Source organism: Mixophyes fleayi, chromosome 1 (assembly GCF_038048845.1).
Source record: "Mixophyes fleayi isolate aMixFle1 chromosome 1, aMixFle1.hap1, whole genome shotgun sequence".
Classification (NCBI taxonomy): domain Eukaryota; kingdom Metazoa; phylum Chordata; class Amphibia; order Anura; family Limnodynastidae; genus Mixophyes; species Mixophyes fleayi.
In genome coordinates, this window is record NC_134402.1 from 395,171,295 (window position 1) to 395,198,613 (window position 27,319).

The window sequence follows — 27,319 nt, forward strand, 5'->3', positions numbered from 1 at the left end:
TACTATAAAGACATTTATATATGATAAGTGTCAAAAATGTGAGAACAGATTGGTCTCGCATTATCCAAGACAACTTCAAGAAAACTGAGCAGAAAATCCTGTGGGGCGTTCCAACAAAACCCTAAATACAGGATTTCAAACCCGGTAGCAGTACATATCCAGAAATTAAAGACACAAGCATAAAGCAAAGACTATCCCAAGAGGCAGTGTCCATAAAAGTTAAAACTTACCATTTGTCATATGCTTTAAAAGTTAACAAAAAAAAAAAAAGATAAACATCAAAAGTGACTTGCCAATCAGACCATTCTCAAAGAGTCATGAGTCAATTATTTATCTTGTACTAGCTTTAAATGTCCACCAGCTTACTGTCACAAGTGTTGTCTGCACAAAATGTGTATCAACAAACTGACATGTGTTTATAATCATTTAATATCTGCCCTCCACCAGTTCTGAAGACAAATGTGCAATGAACAAAGGTACTTTACCTTGTTATAATGCAATGACTAGGTTTCAACACAACTGGATTAGTGAAAAATGTCTGAGTCCTGGTTAAATGTCTCACTTAATATAAAAGTTGCTCACACATTTTCATGAGTTTAAGCAGGAATATTTGGAACGAGAAACACTATTACACTATATTATTTTTCATTTATTTTTAATTTCGCAAATTAAACACTAATACAATGCATGTAAATGGGTAAGATAATCAAACCCATTGTTTTTTTAAAAAAAAAGAATACCCAATCACATTTTTACCTTCGTTCAGGTAATGGCGCTAGTTAACGCTATTTCAAAACACATTCATGCTGCGCCATGCAGCTGCACTGGTGTCTGAAACGCCAGTGATTACCCAGCCTAAATGTATAAAATGTATAAATATAAATTGTCTTTTTATATAAGTGTTTCATATGTATTTGAGAGGACGATCTAAAAAAGTACATTTTTAGCAATTCACATATAGTCCTGTGGGAGAAGAGGATTTAGCCCCTACACCATTAAAAGATTCAGCCTAAGTTGCATCCAACAAGAGCGGACACGTTAGCAAATGTTAGATACAGGTTGCATGAAATTTATGAAGTCATGACTGGCAGGTGAAGTCTAAAGCGGGTCTTTCTTACAGCACCCTAGGCTTCCCTCGCTTCCTCCCTCTGATGAAATTGTAGTTAACAACACAACACGCAAGTTTAATGATTTTTATGCTGGACTTCTCTTTATTACCTCATTCAGTTGGTCTGTCCAGACATGAGATAGACACATCTGGTACAGGGTGCAATAGAAGCATGTTTCGGGTGAGCTGTGGATATTAGAAGATGCTTTGCCAAACGAGTAACTGAATCCAGAATACACTCAATATCACTAAAACTGTGTCTCTCTTTCTATATCCTCCTGATGTTAGATACATAGCAAGTTATGGTTTAAAGCTTTGATATTTGCTATCTCCTAGTTAATGGGACTGTGTTCCTTATCGGATTATGCATATGAGCTGAAGTTGTACCTGTACATATAGCCATATCTACTTCACCCTCTGTTACTGTTTTGAGGTCTGAGAATACCATCAACCCGGCATTTGGAGACTTTTTGCTATATTGATCCATGCAAGTGACTTGATATATCAGTGATTTTTACCAATGATACATGTGCACGCTGTTTGACTTGATTTAGTTAACAAGTCTGCAAACCATTAATTATGTTTAATACATACCAGCATTTATTTTAAATCTATTTTGGTTTACTGATAAGCTGAGTTTTAGAACCTATGGGGCATATTCAATTAGCTTTCCGGTCCGCGGGATCGCGCCGGAACAGCCGTGAAACTTAATCCACGTTACCGCAATAACGTGGATTTTCCTTCGCAGCCCATAGGGTTGCGTACGAAAATCTGCGTTAATGCGGTACCGTATTAATGGCAATAGTGCGCAGGAGTCACGGTAACGCGCGTTACCGCGAACCGGAAGGCTAATTGAATATGCCCCTAAGTGTTTTTAGTTATATTGTAATATTTATAATAAATTGGTATTTTTAATAGTGATTCACAGACATATATATCGCTGTTGCTTTGCTTTTTTCTTGTTGGAATTGATAGGAAGCCAATTAAATTATGTTTTGCCCTGAGGGATTAAACAAGGACACTCAAAGGAAACCCATGTAAACCCATGGAGAACCTCCATCTCTACTCAGATAGTGCCCTGGTCCAAAGTGAACCCAAGGTCCCAGTTTTGTGAGACAGCAGTTCTAACCACTGTGCCACATTGCAGCAGTCCAACCAAAATATATAAATATATGAGATACGGAGTACTTGATGGTATCCGACACTACAGACAACTTCATCCAGTAAACTCAATCAAAATCCAGTATTTATATAAACAAAGACTTACAAAATAAATAAAAACTAAAAACACATGACATGTACAAAAACGATTAACAGTGGTCATCCTGTATGGTGCTGATATTCTGCAAACACTTGTATAGACAGGATTTATCATATTCACATGTTTCTAATTTTATGGTTGCATTTGGAAGTCTCTGAAGATTTAAGAGAACTTGGACAAAGTTCAGCTCCAATTTTAAATGTATATTTCTATGCATTATTGTAACCTATAGTACTTGTAAAATGTACTAAATATTTCAATTTATTAAGTAAAATGTTAGTATAGATAAGCTCATTAGGGTTAAACAGTTGGGTGGTTTTATCAACTTATTCCTGTATGAACCCAAATTAAATAGACTTAGATATAAGTATGTTATATATGAAGGTATGCAAACTTCGCTACAAAAAATGCTTTAACACTTAATAAATATAAACAAAATTCTACAGCCCTCAATTTCATGTAAGCATGAAAATAATAATAAATCATGTTAGCACAAGGACACACAATTTTATTATTCTTACTTACAAAATGCCTACAGACTACAGAGTGTCCCCTTTATTTATGTATAAATAATTACAGATTACTTCTTTACTATATCTTCTAAAAGTCTACATTGTTTCCTCCAATTATTCCTTGCAGTATGTTGTTTTTTCCTTGTATAGGCCAAGAACTACCTTTCTATACACTGTAAGCCACATCACCATATACCATCATTATTCTATGAATATGCCAAATCAATGCTTTTTTAAATAATGTTGTTGCCATACAAAAACAACATTGAGAGGACAGAATATATAATTATATATTGAATTAAAGAAAGGTAACACTGGGAAATGCACCAATGCCCATTTTATATTCCATCAGTAAAAAAGAAAACATTCAGTATACTGTAATAGTGTAGAGAATGCGTACGATTTAAAGTATGCTGTAATGTACAGAATGAATGTGCCTTGATACATTGGACACTTTAAAAGCATTAACTTGGTATTTATCATGTGCTATGTTCTTTGTACCACCAGATGATTACAGTGTCTCATTTTGTATTGACTGTGGCTGAGCATTGTTGGTCAAGATTTCTGTGGAATAAGAGAAGGGCTTTCAGCGTGTCTAAGGTTATGAGTTGAACCAGCCATTGTTCTTGCCGTTTGTCTACTGCAATTCCAAAAAACAGTTTTCAGGTGTCCTGTACTCTGTTGTCCCTTACTCCTATTATTTCATTTAAATCTTGTTCAATTTTAATGAGGCTTTGCATAATAAATTTTATATAAAACCAAGAGATATTGTATAAAGCATGACGGGAATTTCATCATGAATTAATACAAAATATTCTGTCCATCCATATTTAAACATTATTGAATGACTATCCAGTTACTTGTAATTTGTATTAAAATGTTGTGATTTATATTAATTTGCAGGCTATGGTGTGGTATCTGTCTGTAGGTTTTACACATATATTGTCATCTTACAAACAGAAAAATCTGCTTAATGTTTATATTAAAATCACTATTAAGCTATTGTGTCACTGCAACACCAATATATATATATAAATGTCCTCATTAGTGTCGCTTGTAACCTAATTCCATGTGTGTGCAGTACAGAATAAGGTGAGCTAAGGCTTTTATGAGAACCTACAAATGCTTCTGGAACTATTTCTGCCTGATTGTATGTATATCTGAACTCTCTGACTTTCCTATACTTCAATAAAAGATGGCTTATAGAGGGGCCATCAAATACACTTTTAATCAAGATATAATTTTTGTTTTGATTGGAAGAATAATGTTAAGAGAAAATAACAAGGAAAGAAAAGTAAATTTAGAAGAAATGTTAAACATGCGGCATATAAGTAGTTGTGTAGTAACAAAACTATGCAAACACATAATTTTTCCTGGAGTGCTTCTAATTTTGTATAGCTGCATTGGGTAATCGCACAAGAAAAAAAAGTTCTTCATATCTCCAGCAGCCTAACAAGAAACTGGTATCCTGCTGTAATGCTCCAGGCCCAGAATTAAGGCTCGAAAGGCACTGGGAATTAACGGGCAACATTTGCCTGGGCATTTTCAGACAAGCTATCCTTCTCCCTGGTGCTCAAGCCTGAAAACTATTAATAGCTGAGGCGCACAGAACCTTTTTGGAGTTTCCGAACTGTATCAAAACCATTTCACAAACTACAGAGAAATAGTTGGAAGATACGTTATAATTAACAGCGAAGAAAAGAAAATGCTTAACCTTGTTAGATTTCTTTCATACAGACATACTGTGTAAAAAATATCAAACATATGCTCTCAGTGCTCTTTAACACCATTAACATTTAAAAATGATTGATTGTGTTATACCAATACCATTTACAGAGTTTCAGGCAGATCTGTTTTTATGTTAATCATGGAACGTGGTACTTAAAGTAAAGGTTAAATAGACATAAAATCTTACACTGCAAAAGTTAACAGCATATATTGCCTTAGATGTCAAGTTATACTTTCCCTTCACAAAAATTAAAATGAATGCATGGCTTCCAAACTTTAGTCAATTAATAAGCATTTTACTGCAAGATATATAAGCTGAAAACATAAGTGCACTTCTTGCAAACTGTGATATCACTCTCTCATATATACCTGAAGAGAAGCATCCATATCAACAAACAATAATACAAAACATTTCATCAAAAATTCATTGTGTCCCTGTTTCTTTAGGAAACATAATTTAATCAGAATGATGCATGTCCTATGTTTTATCTTGACAGGTCCTGTATATCCAAGCCCTGCCTATTATACACAAATGTACAGCGGGCTACTTGTTGAATAATGTATTTCAACTACTTAAAATTACTAAGAATTTGCTAAGATCTGCACATGAAGATACATTCCTTAATGTACTTGGCTTAACCCCTTAGTGAACTCATCAAGTATTTTTTACCAAATAACTTTACAGCTATGAACACACATTTGGTAAAATTGACAGATGTATATAAAACTGATGAATATACCTTATAAAACAGGGTTATTCTGTTAAATAAATTAATTCATTTTTTTAATGTCACTGGATTTTGGCAGGTATGTAAATATATACAGTATACATTTTGTGCTGCAAAATTATTTACAATATTGGTTTTGATTATTTATTTTCAAATAATGAAATGTGCCTACTAGATTATCTGAGAACAAAGCAAGGGACTTTTTTCTTACTTGTTTGTGGCATTAAAGATATGATTGATTCCGCTGAATAAGGCAATTGCATCGGTTGTCTTAATGGTGGAGCTGTCAGTGCCAAATATGTGTTTATCTTTTCATTATGCCCATTCTGGAACACACAAATCAAATGTTTGAAGGACGTTTCACTGACCTGTTACAGCCCTTCAAACACAATACTGGTATTACTTACATAAGTGCCACATTTTGTAGGGTGAAAGCTTTATCAGTGACTGCTTTGCGACATCTGGCGGTCCATAGCATTTATGAAAATGAAAAAAAATAAAATAATTGTGTGTCTTGAAAGCTCTCCATACTTGCACATTTTTGTCCAAAAGGCTTTGGTACCCCCTAATGGGGGGGACAAAAGTAGCCTGGCCAATAGAAACAGCACTAGGACTGCCATGAATCTATACAGTGCAAAGGTCACAAATCTTTAGATGCCATGACGTGGTGACAATAGGACACTTTCCAGACAGAAGCTGACCCAGCCAGAATATAAAGAGGACCATGATCACATGTTCCCACACATTTAAGTCTATAGATATAAAGCCACATACAAAGCATTCAATTTTCAATTCACTTGCCTATTCTTGAAATTTAACCCTGTATAGTCCTGTGGTGGGTGTCAAGCATCATATAACAAAATGAGTAACAGTACTTTTATTTTGCACAGTGATTAGAAAGCATATATATGATATAAACATATTGAAATGAACATGTTTAAAGATAAAGACATTTTAAAAAAGTTAGAAAAACAGATGTATTGTAAAAATTTAATAATTCCTCCTTTGAATATGATATCTGCTATATCTCAGCCAATTCACTTTGCGCTTTATTGATTTAATAACTTAAAAAAATAATGCTGTGAATTAGATATGATTTCAAATGTAGTCTTTAAATCATAAGTTCAGACTAACTATACTATATATGCTATAACTTACTAAACAATAATATATATATATATACACACCATGTCTAAATTCATAAACATTCTGTGCTAGATCTTGCATGTTAAGTGAACACATACTATTACCACACATTAGTTAGTACGCCGTCATTCTTCTGCAGGTTTATTTAATAAGGGATCTGCTCAACATGGGGATTCTTCTAACAATAAGCCTATGGCGTAAATCCTTATTAAGCAGGACCTTAAATTATTATAGGTTAATGATACATATTATTGAGGACAATATGGGAATATTATTTAGCATGCTGAGCAAAATGAAACGTGCAGGAGGCAAGCTGCAGCTGTAGAGTACTCTGTTCTTTATGTGAAAAGCATATATAAAAATATAAGTATTAAAAATAAATCAATATTATTACAAATAATTTAAACTGACATTTCGCTGTGCTTCACACATTTAATTCATTTTGCACCGATGTCTTGACTTGATGACTTAACCCTTTTGAATGCAATTCACAAATAATCACTGTGGAATAATTTATCATTTAGAATGTACATCAAGTTCTATGGGGTAAATACAGGCATTTCCATGCTGTGCATGTGTCCGCCTCTAGATTTGTGCGCATCTTAGATTTGCCGCCCCTTATACCTGGAGAGGCAGGCAAACGTAAATTGAGTACAGTAGAAGCATGTTCACCTAAGTGTAGCACACTCCCTGGAGAAGTGACCTAATACAACTTGTATGTATCCTAAGATATGCTTCTTAGGAGGCCTGGTGTAAGGTGAATAAGATAAAAACACTAGCAGCACTATCTAGCTGATTCTGATTGACTACTTGTGTATTTACCCCACCTACTATTAATACTTCATTCATTAGCATTGTGATTGTTTTATATCAAGTCGTAGCAGTATATTAGAACACTTGTCATTTCCATCTGGATGTTTCTTAAGATATATGTGACTCACATACACACATAAGTACCCTCTATTGTTACAGAAATGTGTCCAGCTCTAAATGAGTTCCTTTGTGTGCATGTCTAAAACTGGTGAAGTATTGGAGGAAAGGTCCCCATTAAGCAACAGCTAGATCATAACATATATCATTTATGGTTAGACATGTTTTATCACGTCCAGTCTGTAGAACATGGAAGTCCTGCGTAAATCTAGGACTGCACCACTACAAATTATTTAAAGTTGACCTTTCATCTACATACTAGGCATCCATTTTGAGGGCTATACTAATATCCATAAGAATATAGCCTATCAACTTGCTAGGAACCCTTGCATAAATAAAGTTTACTCATGCAGGGACTCAAGTGTTTTTACTGGTTAATTGCAAATTGATAAGCTGCAAACTGTTTCACCCCAGAAAATGGATGCATCCACTGTATGCAGATGATAGGTTATCTTGGTGAAGGCAACTACTTTCATTCACTGTTATGCGAAGGCATCAACAGAGGCTTACTGTCAAACACAAACACACTGTTAAAACCCTAACCTGGCCAAACAGAAAAAGTATTCAAGATAAAGATTGCTTAGCTTCGACTATGATAATCCTACAAACAACAACAATATGTAGATCCAGGGAAGACCCCACAATCCATTATTTGACGCTTTAGGAAGTGAGGGATACAATGACTCACTAATCTACCTTTCCGCCCCTGACCTCTCTCTCTCTCTCCCCCTCCCTCTTGTCTCATGTGTCTGACTGGATGGTTCAAATGCAACATATCCAAAACTGAGCTTATCATCTTTCCATCAACCAGCATCACATCCTCTCCTCTGATCTCCCTTAAGATTGATGATGTCACTCTCTCCCCTGTTCCCCATGCACTCTGCCTGGGAGGGTCACCATTGACCCTACCCTTAATTTCACTCTGACATCCAGTCCCTTACCCATTCCTGTTGCCTCCACCTTCGCAACAATGCCAAGATTTGCTCATTCCTCTACCTGGATGCCATAATCCATGCCTCTGCCATTTCCTCCCTTGATTATTGCAATCTTCTCCTCTCTGGCTTGCCTGACAAATGTCTATCCTCCATGAAATCTGGGCTGAATGCGGCATTGCGACTAATATTCATCTCCCGACGCCCTATCTCCTCATCATCTTTGTAAGGTTTCCAAGTTGTGTCCTCATATGTAGTTGCATTCTCTATAGCCTCTTGCATTGATTTTTACTGATTATATTGTTTCTCTTGTCCCTTACTTATCTGTATTTTTTTGCTTATTTTTTTGTTGAATGGGGGACACTGCAGATTTGGTGTCATATAAATAAATTAAAATGATTATGATTAAGTTATTTTGCTCTGGTAGGCCTAATATCTTTTAGTTCCACTAACTGCCTGATCAAGGTAATGGCTTCATGTAAGTAACTAGGTGGGTTCATTCCCTTTAAAAGTGCCGTAAGTGGGGCTATAAATTGTAAGTATTTTTTTTAGTCAGCTTGGGTCTAATGCCTGTTTAAAATTACTCCATATCTGGTTCTCTCCAGTCTGAGAGTTTCTTTGGGCTTGTGACACATCCCATCTCTGGCATCTTGGTTATCCCAAACAGAGATGTTCTTCTCCCCACTCTGATTCTCCAAGTTACTCAGGATAAACCTTTAGTATTCCATCCATCACCAGATCAAGATGTAAGAAAGTCACAGTAAATGATCTTATATTTGCATAGCCTGTCTGAGCTGTGGGTCAGTTGTCAGTAATCCTATAGCTATTTTCTCCTTTCCTGCTACAAGAACACTGTTGTCCAACAATGTCTGCACTCACATTATGATTTCCTCTTCAGCATTCTACCTTTACTGTTTAACTCAGTCTACCAGCTCTGTGTGCATATGCTCGCAAGTTTCCTTACTTCTCTATCTACAACAGTCCTCTCAGACTTGCTGCCTTTTACTATGATTAGTTCTTATCGGTCAGGCATTTCACTTCTCCATTTTTGGATTTGTATCATCATTAGATATTTTTAACTCAATTTTTTGTATTAATGCCATATATGTCAGTGTTTTTTAGTTTCTCAGGATCTTAGTCATTACTATTAGTCACATATCTCTCTTTAGCCCTGTGGACCCCTCTCTTTGCTTGTTTATTTCTCTTGGCATTTACGGTTCCAAACAGGTTTGTGTTCAAAACCAATCATTGGCCTGAAACAGCTCTGTCTCAGCTTCCCCTTCCCTTCATTGCCTTTAACTGGAGTAGCTGCAACAATATCCACCCCGTTATAGCTGAAGCTTATGCTCCCTCTTCTTGTAAAGAGAGAGTGTTCTGACGATTTGTCAATGATTTCCCTAGATATGGTGCTTGGGGGTGTTTTTAATCAACTTGAGATATGGGTAGCCAGGGTATGGAACCAGCCCTCCCAGTGATGATGTTCATACTAGAACTCTCCCCCCTCTACTCCTTTCTTTTTAAACATTTTACACAGATATATCCGAAGAGAAGTATGAAAATGAAAATCAATTACCAAGAGGAACCCACTGTCCCCACATTTGATATGCTTTCTGCATGTATTTGTCAGGTCCAATCCAGCTGACTATTACATTTATTGTCTTGCCAAGGGCAAGTAAATTATGCAGGGATAGCTGTGACACTTACACACACTGTCACATGCTCTAACCTGCAAGTCAATTTTTTTCTAAAATATTCAGAATGTCCAAGAAAATGTTTACTTTGACTATGATGATCTTACAAACAACTGCAAGGTGCATACTCAGCTCTTAACTCTTGGAAGATCCCATAGTTTGTTATTTGACTCCAGAGGAAGCAAAGGACATGTTGATGATGACAGTCCAGGTACAATCTATGGCGTTAGGGCATCGAGGACAGTTCTCATAATACCATCTTCAGAGTACCAAAACAGTAGCATTAATAAAATGCTTTATTCTTAGAATAGAGCATACTTTTTAATGCAGTACACTTTAAATTACTGTTTTCTTTTAGAAACGAGAAAGGTACTTGTTAAAACAGCAATCCCATAAAAAAAAGGTATGGTTTTATAACATAAATCATGTGATAGGCTATAAGAAAAATATTGTATCTGCTATTTTTCTTTGGTTTATTTATTCAGGCTTCTATTGATGATTTGTAAATCTGCACAGTATCATGCCACTACCATGGCAACAACAGTTACATGACATAGGGAGCAGAGAGGCTTTGGAACACACCTCTGCGCTCCGAGTACGGTAAAATCCTACAGTTCCTCCTCTTCTCTCTGTTTTCACAAGAAATGTTGACAGCTTTAAGTCTGTGTCTGCACAACTGGCAGCCATACTTTACATCCTCTAGATATATTTTGAAAAGGAGAAGACAGCTAAGAAAAATGATTATCAAATGTATGCTTAAAAGGTATTTAATTTGCTATATGCATATCACAATATTCTATACCTGAAAGTGTATTTTTTAATATTAAAAATTAAAGCAGTAAAATATTTATAATAATAGTAATATATAAAATTATTTTACATGCTCTAACCTAGATCAAAGTTAATGTTATCTCTTCTGTTTCGTTTTTTTTCTGTCTTCTCTCTTCAGATGTGTCCAGTATGGGGGAGCAGACCACAGCAGGGGGCTGTTAACTATGGAAGCTTTCTATTGACAAAAGGCTCCCAATAAATGCCTTGGGTTAGCATATGCTGGCCATGAAGTATTGATTGCAGCCTATGCAGCCACGTCATTCACTATAAAAACACTGAAACTATGGGACTCCTGTTTGAACAATACTGTAATAGCGAATAATGCGGCTGCAATCATTACTACCTGGCTGACTGGATCAAGGCAATCAATAGGGGTCCGACTCGGGCAGCTATATATATATATATATATATATATATATATATATATATATATATATATATATACATACATATACACATACCTCATTCCCACATGCGTGCATCACTATATTATCATTATTGCTTTGTCACTTTCTTAGTGTTCCAAGACCACCTCCACCTAACTGGGATCGAGTGTGACTGGAGCGCTCCAGGCTGGTTACAAGCACTTGCTGTTGCAGGTTTCCTTGCACAGTCTGTCTTTCCAGGGATGTTGCCATCTCTCTCTGTGAGGGAAAGGGGGAGGGGAGAAGGGGTCATCTGCACCCCAGGTGAACTTGCTTGCCCTCCTCTGATCTTTGCACTCAAGAAGACGTTGCATGTCTTCTTGAGGCTGCTGAATCCCTTTTGTTTGAAGCAACTGCCTGAGGCCTGGGGCTTCCCTTGAAAGTTTCCCAGCCTAGCACCAGACATCAGAGAAGCACAACTACACTTCCTATCAGGAGTTGCAGGGAGGAGCTACAATGAAGGCAGGTAGGAGGAGTGGCAATATAACATACCACTGTATACACCTCCACTTCTATATATATATATATATATATATATATATATATATATATATATATATATATATATAGTATGATTTATGGAGAGAGCCAAAAATATGACCAAGATTAGGCAAACCGGAAGCAGACATAGGTAGCTCAGGGTCTGCACAGAGGGATAGCATAAGACCATGGACCGACTATATATTTCCCTGTATTAAGCACCATTAAACAGCAATAAAAGAAAGATACTGCCCCTTTAAAACTAAAGCAACAGTGTATGCAAACATAATGATTACTTTAAGTAGAATGTATACATTATAGAGGTAAAGAAGAGCTAATATGATTGATTCCGTAAACAATGTGAGGGTACAACACAAATACCCTTCTCTCTAAGGGTGACCTCATGTTCCTAATTATGTGCCAATGCTTTTTTTTTTTTTTTAAATCAGACACATAATTTAGTTGGGCAAGACAGCTTTGAATGCAGATGGAATGACCAAAAATGACCAGCCGCCTGGAAGTGGAGAAAATCTGTACTCAGCCAATCTTTCCAATTGGACTAATTTAGCTCTATGTAGCCTATATATGCAAAAGTTATCAGAGAAGCACATGAATATGCACAGATTAATCAATGTATCATAATTGAGAAATTGAAACAAAATTAGAATAAAAAAATAACTAAACTTGAATACATACATTATGGTCACACAAGCAATATTTTAGAGGTAAAAAATATATTGTCAGGTTCTTTGGGTTTGGTCATAATTGACCCTAGTGTGTGTATTTGGGTGGTGGAGAATTTAAACTCTAAGCTCCACTGGGGCAGAACTGAATGATTAAAAGTTCTCTGTAAAGCTCTGCTTAATATGTTAGTGCTAGATATAAAAAAAAGGATAATAATGTGAGCGCTGGCCTTACTTTTTTGTGTATTTTTGTAGACCCAATTGTAGAGCACTATGGAATTTGCTGGTGCTATATAAATAAATGTTGAAGATTATGATGATGATGATGATGTTCAATTTACTGCCAGCCCATACCTGCAAAATATTATGCAAAGGTTCTGTTTAGGAGTCCTATCAAAATGTAAAAAGGGGCAAGCTCGCAGGTATCAGTTTAGTGGGAAAAAGGAACTGTACATAAAAAGATAATAACATTTTGCTTCATAAATGATTCCACCCCCCTCCCCAGTGTGTTTTCTCACACATACACTACTTACTGTGAGCAGATGGAAAATTATGTATATTCTTGACTTTTGCAAGTCTAGAACAAAATAAGACTCATCTGCTACTGCAGCGTTTCTTCCCTGGTTTCTTGTGATACTGACCTAGCTTTTGTTATGACATAGATGCCCTAAAGGGGACGCCTTCCTTCAAACTAGTAAGTTGGGGCCTTGGTCATCTAACCAGAAGTCGACTGTCACTTCATTTAGCTTTCCAGTAGAGATCAGGGGTCCCAGGGGAAGGACATCAGTTTATTAGTCTAGGGAAAGGGAGGTTGTGTAAGACCCAGCCCAAAGCTGTAAACCTTTTCAAGCAGCTATAAAAACTCTTCCAGCAAAATGGCACATTGCTTTACTATACAGTTTGCAGTCTTACCTTGAATTTTGACTTTCAGACATTTAAAAGAGTAAAAATGCCATTTGAAAAAAGACTTCTAATTGTAGGGCATTGCAGATCACACAATATGCTACATTTGATTTACTTATACCTATGTTTCAGTTCAATATATTTAGTTTATTATTTAAGCATACACACGAACAGTGAAAGGTATATACAGTATATAATATAAAATATACATAATATATACAAATAACTATTCCTAGCTAATGCCTTTAAAACATAAAGGTTTATGGAAAGTTATACATTTTTACAGGTTAGAATACCTTTCTTAAATATAAAAAAATCCAGAAATGTAAAAGGTAAATAAAATAAAATAAGTTTTAATAAAAGGTTGACTATACAACATGTAAGATTGTTTATATAATACATTAAGCACTCTGTAATTTTTTTTAACAGGAATGATTCATAAATGAAGACATATAATTAATCCAATAAAGAGGGTTAATGAATATATATGTTTAGGGCTGTATGTGCTGAATCTACAGGCAGGAAATCCAGAAAGAGAAATAAGAGTTAATTTAAGAGTTAGTTAACTGTTATTACACTCTTAGGAATAGTGGATTACTTTCAAGCACTTCACATAACTGCCAACTGTATTGAGCTTTTAGTGCACAGTAGTTACTATCAGCTATAATAGACATGCTGTACACTTCTTAGGCATACTCTATCACTATCTTGTCACATACCATTGTGTACAATGACATACAAATACTCACAAAATATATATTAGCCCAACATGACTGGTAAACAAAAAACAAGTTATTGAGCTTCTTTTTGTACTAATGTCAAGCTGTAGCTGTGGGGATGGTCTGCCATGTGATGTGATTAATGGGCAACTAGTACAGATGTATGCAGATAGGAGGCATATGCTAAAACTGGGGAGGTTACAGTGTCCATTGCAAAGTTAAAAGCTTTCTGTGTCATGATGCTATATCTATATATTCTTATATTTAAAGAGGAAATGTATTTTGGAGGGAGTTTTGCACATCTTCCATATTATCCTATTTTAGTATTCCTAATTTCTCCTGCGTTAATCCCTTCATATATTGTGCGATGGCCATTGTCTGGAGAAAACGGCTGTGTTCTCTGAGTTTAGAGCCCTCAGCAATAAAACATATTTATTTTGTAAATGTAATTTAAATAATCACAGTTGTACAATTATTATTATTATTATTTATTTATAATGTGCCACAGATTCTGTAGCGCCGGATACAGAAATAAGTAACAAATAGATGGGCTAATACACATAAGTAGCACAATGTGAGTAATGCTATGGGGACTTACAGGGAGTGCAGCAAAATTCATGACAGGACATACAAGGAAATCAGACAGTAGGCAAACATGGAACAATAGGTAGAGAGAACCCTGCACGTGACAGCTTACATTCTAGAAGGAAAGGTGGTGAGAGACAGTAGGACTAGCTGGGAGAAAATGGAGATGGCAGGTGAAGGAAGAGGAGGTGATGGATAAGATGGTCAGGAGGTGGTAGGATGATACTGATGTGATATTTCTGCTCACAATGATGAAATGCTTGGGATTTATACCATTTTAATTTATCAGTGACATCTATTAGGTTTACCTATTTCTTTCTCTATGAATGTTGCTAGAAACTATGGTAAAATTACCTGATTTACAGCCCTCCAGTGGTATTCGATTCCTTCTATAGGACAATGTTTCTTATACCTGGTCCTCAGGTCCCCTAACAGTGCAGGTTTTCCATCTCTCCATGATTTAGCACAGGTGTACTCATTACTGACTGACACATTGTAACAGATCCACAGGTGGTATAATTATTTCCCTTGTCACCTGGAAAACATGCACTGTTAGGGGTCCTGAGCACTGTGTTTAAGAAACACTGCTCTAGGAGACCAGTCTGACAAACCTCCCTTCCATAAATTGAATGCAGCTAAATCAGCCACAGCCAAGAATTGGAAGAACCCTCCTTCTCCCCCCTTTAGTTTGTACTAGAGATGCTTGGGCTCAGTTCTCCGAGAATCTCGCGGATCCGAGTACCGAGCTGAGACGAGACAAAACGTCATTGTTGCGTTGTCGGATATCGCAAGTTTTGGATTCTAGAAGTACCGCCCTTCATGGTGATCCAGCGCCATTTCACAGAAAGACACAGAGGGGGTAGTACGGTTCTTGGCAGTATCTAGTGCAGTTGGGCAGCGTCATATCTAAAACAGAAATAGGAGGAGTGGCAGTTTTTCGTAAAAGTCTCCAGTGACACTCTACTGAGTTATAGCTCACACAGAAACAGGAGAGGTCCATTGCTAATTGTCATTGCTGAAATAAAAATAATATGACTGTCAGTGTTCTTCAAAATCTGGTGTCACATTGTACTGTGTTATTATAGCTCACACAGAAACAGGAGAGGTGGCAGTGTTTAGAGCTGAAACAGAAATTCAAATATTAGGGCTGGCAGTGTTTTTAAAAGTCTCCAGTGACATACTACTGTGCCATAGCTCATACAGAAACAGGAGGGGTGGCAGTGTCCCCGTCACTCTCCAGTCACATTTTTCTTGTCACTCTCCAGTCTCAGTCATGATGATATTAATCCCTCTACGTCATGTGCTAAAACCTATGTTCAAGTGCACAGTGGTTTTAGGTCAGCGAAACAAAAATGTAAAAAAAAAAGCTTGTACCTTTTTAAAGAAAAAAACACCTCTCTAATAAAGGTGAAAGTTTACTGTAGAAAAATGTAAAATTGCCAACATGACTTTCTACCCAAACTATTAACAAGCATAGCAGCATCAGCTGGCTCTCTTCTCTCAGCTAAATCCCAGCACCTGCAATCTACATTGTCATCAGCCTCACCCTCATCAGTGTGTACATCTTTCTCACACAATACTAATTCATCCCCACTGGAATCCACCATTACAGAAGTATCTGTGCTTTGATGTAATTGCCAGTAATGGCCTTCCCTGTGGAATTTGTAGTTCCTTATATGACAGAGCTGTCACGTTTTTTGGGCAATTCTTTAGTCCAGACCAAATGTCAAAATGTTGTGCTGACTCATCTGCATCACCACTGGGTGTCTTGGGAAAGCTATTTTTTTCTAGCAGCATTTTCCAAAGAAAAGGGAGGCTGAGTCATCGTGTCATGTACCACTTGAGCTGACAGCTCAAGTGGTACATGACACGGCAGCGTCCCCTCCTTCAGTTTCTCAGGCTACTGCTGCTAGGAAAAAATTAAGAGACCTAAGATGATGCAGATGATTCAGCTGAACATTTTGCCATTTGGTCTGGTCTAAAAGAATTGCCCAAAAATCGTGACAGTTCTGTTGTAAAATTAACTACAAATTCCACAAGGACGGCCTTTACTGGCATCTAGATGAAAGTACAGCGACTTCTGTAATGGTGGATTTCAACTGGAATTAATCAGTATTGAGTTGATGATGATGTACACACTGATGAAAGTGAGGATGATGACAATGTAAATTGCAGGTACTGGGATCTAGCTGAGAGAAGATGCTGGAATGCTTATTAATATTTGGGTAAAGTGACATGTTGGCAAATTTATGTTTTTCTACAGTAAAGTTTCACCTTTAATAAAGATGTGTTATTTTCTTTAAAAAGGTAAAAGCTTTTTTTTACATTTTTGTTTTTGACATTTATGTTACAGAGACTTCTGTAATGGTGGTTTCCTGCGGGGTTGAATTAATATTGTGTTAGGATGATGTACACACTGATGAGGGTGAGGATGAGGCTGAAGATGATTACAACAGCATCTTGCCACTGTAGAGTTCATTGATAGTACTGTTACCTTTGCTGCCTTAAGCCCATTGTTACCTTGTTTTGTGGGGGTGCAAAGAAACCAAGCACTTCAGCCACAAAAGTAGCACTCCTTGTCCATGGAGTACTTGCTTTGTTAAAATGTACATGTCCTTTTCAATATCTTACATAAGGGTGAGGGGGGACCACTTTTCCTTTCATCTACCGCTGTGTGCCTATGTTACCTACATGTGCTATAAGTGCTGAAGTTTGTTTTCAATCATCCTTTCAATTGCTTCTCTCTCGTATATGTGACCACATACTATGTTTTCACTGGGTTGACCATCTCCAACTGTGTCATATCTGGGTGACCGCAATCTCCTTGTCTTCATCTTCCAAATTTTCATCTGCAGGGGCCGGTGACACACCCATTTGTTTTCTCAGGTCTCTTAGCTGTTCTTTAAACTGGACATATTTATCATCCTGCGTCAGGGCCTTCTCTGTATTATTCTTCTGAATAATACACAAGTTTATCACTCGTGTACAAGCTCTCTTAAATCTGGGATCTCATCCAGTGGTTCACGTTTTAATTTAAGTACGATCTCCTCAACTGCATCTATATATTGGTTTAAATCTCTGTTCAATGCAGCGTATTCCAAGATGATGGATTCCATGCTGCTCACATGTTCCGTGTCACTGTCTGTCTGAAGCAGATGTAATGCCACTCCAGTTGTAAAATCCATTCCTGTGTCTACATAACTTTGGCAGTTCTTCAGGTATGAGAGGAAGGTATGCAGAGAGGAGAAGGAGATTAAAGATGCAGCACGAACAGACATGGTTTAATAATGTAGAGTTCATTGACAGCACTGTTGGGCTTTAGGCAGCTAAGCTATTGGTAGCTTGTTTTGTGGGGGCCCAAACAAACCAAGCACTTCAGGCACAAAGTGGCACTCCTTGTCCCTGGAGTGCTTGCTTTGCTAAAATGTACATGTCCCTTTCAATATCTTACATAAGGGTGGGTGGGAGGGTCATCTTGCACAACTTTTCTTTTCTGCCACTGCTGTGTGGGAATGTTTCCTAGATGTGATATGAACTCCTGTGTGTTTGTGTAGTTGCTCTGTCGCTTGGCAACCAGCCAGGTCCCTGCAGTCTTTGTCCGAAAGTGGATGAAAATAATATTATGACCTGTGAGGTGGTCAAAATTGACTGAAGATAACTGGAAATTAGTGTTATTGAGGTTGATAATAATGTAAGAACAAAAAAAATAGCAAAATGATGTGATTTTAGCATATTTTAGCTATTTTTCTAAAAAATACAGATCCAAAACCAAAACACACAAGGGCGGTTTTGCCAAAACCAAAACACGAACTTAATCCAGATCCAAAACCAAAATCAAAACACGGGGGTCAGTGAACATCTCTAGTTTGTACTGAATATAATTTGGTTTGTTGCTTCTATGAAATCACTTATCAACTACAGACAAAGTAGAAAAAGCTGACACAATTTGGGAACCTTGGATTTCTTTAACTTCTTCAGCCAGTATATTCCCTTAGACATTTGACTCTGTCTTTTCATGAATTTATACTCCTGTATAATGAATTCTATTATATTTATTATATTATATGTATTCTATTTTTGGAGTCTAAAGTAAGGTATTGCTTGGGTTATGTAAAGTATCTCCCAGTAATAGCTTGGGAGTAAATTCCTTTCCTTACCAGACATACCACCCCCCACTTCTTACCCTTTCACCCCCAATAACCTAATCAAAATCATATAACAGTAAAAACCTGTATTAAAATGACCCATTGGCAATGTTTTATATAACGTAAATTTCTGAATTATGTTTATTAATTGCATGCTTGCATTCATTATGTATCCATATAATGTAATTATAAAATATAAAGTTTTTAAAAAAACAAACAAAAAAAACCAAACAGGAATAAATACTGATTGACATTCCTTTAGGTTTTGAGACTTGTGTTCAAATTATGAGTGAACTAAATATTCTTTTCATATTTTTAAGATATCTATCTGGTATCCTGTGGGCAAGTTACCTCAGTGATGTCCTTAGATGCTACAACAGAAAGCATTCTGATGAACACAGGTCCAGCCCACACAATGGCTGTCTCCACTGATTGTGGGCAATATATACACTGATAATCAGATTTTTTAAAAAATATATATTAATTTCATGAGCAACAGGTTTAGCAGAATAGTATAATAATTTCTGTTATTCAGTATTTCTAATATACTGTTAAATCGTCCATATAATTATCACTAGAGAAGTCATTATGCCTCCTTTATTACTAATTTGATTAGCTTTCTAATGTTGTGAGTTTGAGGTAGTCGACTTTATACGAGTTTGATACACCCTTAGGAGAAATTTTACATGCACATTACTTGTCGGCGACAAGCAATAGAATGCATGACCCATTCTTTGGAAACCTTAACTTTAGGATGTAAAAGGGATATCCCCACATAACACCAGTCCCATGTCCTGAAAGATCTCCTAAAATACAAAACACAAATCTGTGTATCCGGCAAAGTTTAAACTGACCTCTTTCTAACTTTTCCTATTGTAATCCTCATAAAATAATGATTATTCTAGGAGAATCCACTTACCTCCTCTACTGCTCAACTGGTACCTGTGACAGTCTAAGCTGCCTTTAAGATTTTTGCTGGTAGTTATGGACAGCCAGAACAAATGCTTATTCCCCGGCTGTATCATTAGCTGCTGTATCATGCTGACATCAGGGGGTTCAAAAGCTAAATGTAAAGGAATTTAGATTATCAGACGGCAAAGAAATTCCAGTTGACATTTTGGGGAATTCAAATCTATGAGAAGACCTGTTGGAGCCCTGTGTGATGAGACCACTTCCAGCGTATTTTAGTAAATAAAACGTTGTTTCTTTATTTTCACTTAATTTTCCTAAAAATTGTCTATTTGATTACCTTGATCTCAGGCTACATCATAAACACCTTCAAGTTCAATAAGGGTGTGTAGACGTTTCATATCCACTGTAAGTACATTAATGATTGTCTATGACAGACAGCATGAAATCTGAAGTTAACTCCGGCTGTTACACGTGTCTGAAACTCGCAATGTAAAGGATTTGGAGAGATTTTAGTAGAATTATTATTAGGTAGATTACTTGGAATTTAATATTAAAAGTTAGATAAAAGTGGAGTTGTCTTTACAAGCCTGAGAGTAAATTTTGTAATTACTATTTAAATGATATCTTGCAAACTAAACAAACATGGTCAGTATCTCTTTTTTACACTATCTTAATGCATTCTAGAGCTGTCTTCTTCCCCACATATCACTATATTCTCACTGGCATATGAGAGGAGATAATAACTGATAATAAGGAATACAGTTAAAAAAGCATCCCTCGGGTATATGGTTAGCATATACGTTAGCATGCAATCTTATTTATATACTAAACCATTTTGCATATAACTTGGAGTTATTTAGCAGTAGACAACTGACTGTATTTACAGGAGAATATGCAGGAAAATAAAGAGGGCAGAGCTAGAGCTACCTGTAACCAATCAAAATACTAGAATGCTAGCAACAGTATATTTCAGCTTAAGCAACTGCTTTGTGCCCATATATAGCAAGTCTGAGGTGGAAAGGATCAAGCCAACAAATACCTAACTAGAGCATTTAACCATGAACGGTAGCACAAAGTAGTGATGCAAGTTTTCTGTTAAACTTGTGTTAGGATATTGTAATATCAAACGAACCTGATTTCTAATATTGGGTAAACTAAGGATGGAGTTACTTAGAAAATGTTTATAAATGTGCTTTTGCCTTATATAACAGCATGCTTTGGATGTGACTTTCAGAGTTGACAGTTCGTGATACCACTACATCACCGACTTTCCCTGATTTATGAGTCCTTTAAAAGTGTACCCATCCATTTTTCTTAGCTTGATGAGGTCTCTGCATCAGCCCTCCTCAATGCATGCTGCATGAAAGATATTGCACATGCTTTACCATGCTAATACAACAATAGCTGACAATGTGCTGAGAGCCCTTTAGCACCACTGGATTTACAGACACTGCTCTAGCTCAATATGTCATTTTCCAGACAAGTCAAAATGTATGCAAAAGTAGACAAAAGACTTATTAAAGCACCATGAATTCAGGTTTGTCATAACCCGTCAATCTCGTGACTATCATAAAAATTAATTCCCCATTGCATACAGCATTGTGTCACCTTGCAGAGTGACATTCTCAAAACCATGCTTTAGAGAGCGAGCATCCCTGTCTATTATTTTGGTGCTTTTCCAATACAATCATTCTTTGTTGGAGGACAAAACTATCTCTCTCCTGTCCTAGATACATGTCTTTTCTGACTCACATCTTTAAAGTTATGTCACTTACAGCATGATGTTAAAAAATGTAATATGAAGTAAAGAATTCACCAACTCTGTAGTTTTATTGCTATGCCACAACAGTTTCATCACCATGACTATTTCACTCCTACACCACATTTTATTGTTTTAAATTTTATAATTTAAGCTAAACTCGTGGCATGCTTTATGTATTAAAGTGCAAACTTTAACTTGAAATTACATAGGTTAAATATACCATATATTTCCATAATTGGTGTTTTTGAAAAAATCATAATATATTTCTATCCTCTGCCAAAATTTCTATACCATTTGCAAGGCAAAAGACCAACTCATAAGCAGGGGGCCTGGCGCTCTCTGCTGATCAGTTGACCAGATTTTCCAACACCTGATTTCATTTTAATTAGGCAGAACAACTGTTGTTGGTCCTTCATGGGTCACACATGTGAATTTGAATAACAGCAATCAAACTTATATTGCCTACAAAATGGACCTATCATCTGGCTGGTTTTTCGATTCAGCATCTGGACATTCTGTTTCTGTAATACGTACTAACAATACCGGTCCAATTACCAGCATTGGGGTACCCAAAGCCTGTTACATTATGTTGAGTGTTACTACAATACACTCCTCAGAAAGTAAGGAGTAGAGTTCTCCCACAATATCCCATTTTACTCCAAGCAATACCCAAGCAATACTCACCTCCTGCTGCCATGGTCAGTATTACACTAGAGAAGTGTAAACGCAATCAAAACTCAATGCCTGGTGTTGATTGGAGCTAATTAGAAAGTATAAATGAACATAATTTTATCAGGCAGCTGAAATGGTACAGGGATGAGTGAGTTTTAGGCATGGGATTCTGGCAGTTTGGCTAAATGGGGGGGGGGGGGGAGTTGCTGTATATTAAGTATGTTGGGTAAAGTTCTTTTTTTAAAGTTCACCTTTCACCTACACACAAATGAGGCAGCGATTTTGTAGGTTGATCAAACATTTATAAGAATTTGCTGGAAACAAGCGACACCACTGAGACACTGGAATATAGGTTCAGTTTACAACATGGCTTCCTCCGCCAACAAGTGCAACATCAATAGACCTGGAAACTGACCTAATATGTGCTGCTTCTATATGTACAGTATATTTTAAAGACAATTTAGTTATTCGTAAATTATAGCAATATTCTTAAAACTGCATGTGTCTAACATGTTGGTAAATTTGCATTAAACTAGAACTATTTGATTAATTACGGATGTCATCAATATTCACATAAACAAACGTCTTAGATGCAAACAATTCTCTTTCCAAAAAGGAGAAGGGCTAGGACTGAGCAGTTGTGAACTGTGACTTGATCTGATAGCATGACTTACTTCCAGCAGTGGAAAGATCAAATTCATAAATGTTCTTGCCAGCAGCAACTTAAACTGATGACATACTAGGTTTGCAAATTGCAACCACAAAACAGTTGGCAGCAATAGGAGACTCCCTGTAGATATTAAGATAGCTTGACAACGATCTTAATACTAGGCACTGAACATTTATGTTGTAAATTGCATTTTGAAAAGTTTTCAGTAGTTTAAGTGCTAAGATTATAAAACATTCGTCCATTAAACAGGGTTTTTTCCAGCCAAAAAAGTAGATGTGAAAGGTAAATGTGGGTTAGTAGCAGAAATACTGGCAGAAATGAGAGTGGTCTTGAAGTGGCTGCACAACCTGCAATGGCAGTAATTCCACCACTACTTAAAGCCACTGTCATCTCTGAGTATGATAAGTGACGCCCACACAAGGATTTACTACGCATGTGCGGGGACAGTGGGAGGATGGATCGCCCGCTGGTGGGGCCCGGGGTCATAATGTACCACCACTGATATCAGTGTTGGACCTTTTGAGAAGTAATTATCTTTTATTCACAATCACATATATCAGAAATAGAGATCAGTTGTTACATTACAGTATGCATTCATTTTGCCATTAACATGTCAATCAAATCACTGGCTCAAGAACTGAACTGAGCACAAGGTTGTGTGAGTGTGTGTGTGTGTGTGTGTGTGTGTGTGTGCAGGGGGGGGGGGATTCTGAGGACATTGGGGACATGTGAGGAGTATTGACACCTATTATGCTACCACTGGTTTAACTTGATGGACCTGTGTCTTTTTTTTAACCTTACATCACTATGTAACTTTAAATAACAGTGCTGGAGAGACAAACATCATTCTCCATCTGTCACCTATGTCAATCTGTAAGTTTGGTTTTCAGGGGGGTGTATTTAGTGCTTACTGACATGTAACTCTTTGTTTTATCTTCACCCACAGTTGAAGCAATGAGTCATTTCATCATGTACCTAATAACTTGGTTTAATGTTTTAGTTTGTGTACAGTAAGCACTATTGCCAGCGAGCACCAAAACATGCTTATAGTCATAAACAGCCCATTATCGAATTTCCAGCTTCATGCATCTCAAGACGTGTTGTAAAAAATAAGCTTGTTTGCAATCTAAATATGTCTGTGATCCCCTCCAAAGGAAATGAATGCTTTCACGTTACCATCCTGTCTAATTCATATATACAGCCTTTTTTTTTTTTTTTTCAAGAGGCTGGCTGCAAGCTAAAAGGGACGGGAGGAAGTTATTCTTGGCATGGGAGGTTTTTACAAGATGAGTCCCAGAGGCCTTTAACTCATTTCGTTTAAAATAAATCCCACAAAGTTATAGCCTTCTATAAAGACACAAAGAAATGACCATCTTCCAGACATTTTACAGCGATGTTTATAATAATCCTCATTTGTCCCAATCCCTTTTACCACTGCATTTAAACAAACAGTTGTTTATCAGAGTACCTGTGCAGTAACAGTCCACCCAAGGTCACAGGATTCACTTCCAAGCAGTGTGGTAGCAACTTCAACCAATCCCAGCTCTCTTCCACTGAGGTAGCCTGTTTATACAAATGAGAGAGGCTTTGTTGGTTATTAATCATTACTAGTGCCATCAGTAATTTATCCGTGATAGACTAACTAAAGGGGAAAGACGGACTTGGTCTGTTAGTATAAATCAAATGCAGACAGGCAGGTTTTTATTCCAATAAGACAACAATTAATTTACAAATCCACTAAGTGATGTAGTCATTATTTATTAAAAGATAAATCAATTTTTGTACCACATTCCAACTGTTAGTGGCAATTTGCCCAACTACTTTGTCTGGGAGCTCAAGTCTTTATTTGAAAAGGGAAATAAATGAATGCTTTAAATGTGCAGTAACAATTTACAATTTCCTACTGTCAGCAAGAAGTTTACCAGGAAATAAACAGAGGGTGAGCTAGGATTTATACTGCACGTTGTATCTAATTAGAAGACGTTTTATGGATCTAATCTAAAATTGGTATCAAGGATTTAAATAAACAGATGGCACACATACAAATATATATATAATTAAATATATAATTCTTGTTATGTATGACCGATTGCATAATAAATAAAAACTAATCTAAACAATGGTTATGACTTAAGCCTAGACATGAATAGCATATTAAATACGCTTCTCTAGAAAATACAAACTATTAAAAAAAATAATTACGAATGGATCCTAAAGTTATGTACACATTTTATGCAATATAAATATATATATATATATATATATATATATACACACATATACACATACATACATACAACCATATGCAATCTAATGGAGAAACAAAAATAAATGTAAAAATATCTAAATTTTGAAATTGAAGTAAAAGAAAAAAATATTACTAAACAGTTGCAAAATTAAGGGAACCCCTCTCCCACAAATGTCAAATAAATGATATAAAGAATGAAAATATTAGCACAATTGTTTAAAAAAATTGACATCAAACAGGATAAAAAAAAATCTCAACATGGAATAACACAGTCTCCAAAAACCACAATACATTTAAAGGTTGGCAAAACACAAAAAAAAATAGTTAAAACATACCCTTCCTCCTTACATTGCAACCTTCCATTGTTATTTAAATGTAAATTGTGATGGGTATTTATTTTACCTGTTTCACAAACATCTGAAAGCCTATTTTATTGCCTTCTGGAAAATTTCAGTACATCATATTACACAGTGGTGGCAGTAGGGGTGAATACGCCATACCGCCACTTCTCCTACTGTCTTTAACGCAAAACAAAATTCATTCGCTTACATTTTCCACAATGCCACTTCTAATCATCCATACCGCCGTTTCTAAATTTCCACTTCAACTGATATTACATTATTAATAAAGTTCCGTAAAGCACTGCTTAGGCCACACCCACTTGTATGTCACTGGGAGCACTCCGAAACAAAGATTACAAAACCCGGGAGGGGGAGGGGGAACAGCCACTTTCGGTAGATTAATAATAATCACACTAGCTGTGTAATGTATGTGAATGCCATCAGATTCAAAGGAGCTTGATAGTATTTTGTAGCATAAGATAGGTTTTTGCTTATCCAGACATTACTTTAGAAATTATTTCAGTCCTTTTGTTACAATGCCCAAAAAAGTTTTCATTTTTTCGCATTGTTCTGCAGAACACTTACACTAGTCCTCTCTACAGTAACAGTTGCATTTGTTCTATCTGCATCAAGAGAGTTACTCCAGCCCTCTCAACAGAAAGAGTTATAAAGTCATCTCTGCAGCAAAAAAAAAAAAGTTACAACAGCAAAATATTCACACAAGTCCCCTCTGCAGGAAGAGCTACATTAGCCCCTCTGCAGGAAAAGCTACATTAGTCCCCTTTGCAGAAAGATTTCTAATAGTCTCCTCTGCAGCAAGTTCCACTAGTCTCCTCTGCAGCAAGTTCCACTAGTCTCCTCTGCAGCAAGTTCCACTAGTCTCCTCTGCAGCAAGTTCCACTAGTCTCCTCTGCAGCAAGTTCCACTAGTCTCCTCTGCAGCAAGTTCCACTAGTCTCCTCTGCAGCAAGTTCCACTAGTCTCCTCTGCAGCAAGTTCCACTAGTCTCCTCTGCAGCAAGTTCCACTAGTCTCCTCTGCAGCAAGTTCCACTAGTCTCCTCTGCAGCAAGTTCCACTAGTCTCCTCTGCAGCAAGTTCCACTAGTCTCCTCTCTGCAGCAAGTTCCACTAGTCTCCTCTCTGCAGCAAGTTCCACTAGTCTCCTCTGCAGCAAGTTCCACTAGTCTCCTCTCTGCAGCAAGTTCCACTAGTCTCCTCTCTGCAGCAAGTTCCACTAGTCTCCTCTCTGCAGCAAGTTCCACTAGTCTCCTCTCTGCAGCAAGTTCCACTAGTTTCCTCTCTGCAGCAAGTTCCACTAGTCTCCTCTCTGCAGCAAGTTCCACTAGTCTCCTCTCTGCAGCAAGTTCCACTAGTCTCCTCTGCTGTAAGTTACATAAAATGCTTACGATTGATAACATAATCAATAAACATTAGTATTAACCTTAACTTTTAAGTAATAAATAATAAAGACACCACACCAACTTGTTGGCAAATAACTTTTGTTTATTTAAACTTAAACTGAAGCTGCAATGGTGGCGGGAGAACACTGTACTCGACCTTGTCCATCCATAAGCGCACACTGTTTCTTAAACTTAACGAGAGACAGCCGTCCCCAGGCATCCTGGAACCCATACCCCTCTTGGCTAAACGTAATGCACCGCAAGTCAGTCCAGATGAGCTGTACTTGCACCGAACCTAAGCTACCTCTGCAAAGGGCACGAGTTCCAAAAGCCTGACTACGTAAATGTGTGTTTAACCACTTTGCTTATCCTGTACAGTGTTCACCTGCCACGTTAAAGGTTTCTCAGCCACTGAGCAGCAACCATATCCTTTTACTACTGACTGAATACCTCTGTACTACCTCCGGGGTTGAACCACAACACCCGTACCATACCAATGCCGTTAACA

General features: G+C 36.9%; 1 protein-coding gene across 4 annotated transcripts in view; it reads right to left on the minus strand.

Moving 5' to 3' along the window:
* KIAA0825 (KIAA0825 ortholog) overlaps nt 1–27,319 on the minus strand; it is a 374,240-nt gene that overhangs the window by 150,340 nt on the left and 196,581 nt on the right. For 2 of the 4 annotated variants that reach the window (XM_075181021.1, XM_075181001.1), the window contains 2 exons: nt 24,292–24,386; nt 5,745–5,798 (listed from right to left, as the gene is read on the minus strand). In XM_075181021.1, the coding sequence (XP_075037122.1) occupies nt 5,745–5,798; nt 24,292–24,386 (149 nt within the window). Of the gene's footprint in view, nt 1–5,548; nt 5,664–5,744; nt 5,799–24,291; nt 24,387–27,319 lie in introns of all 4 variants that reach the window. The other 2 variants (XR_012678323.1, XM_075181008.1) reach the window with 2 other exon arrangements.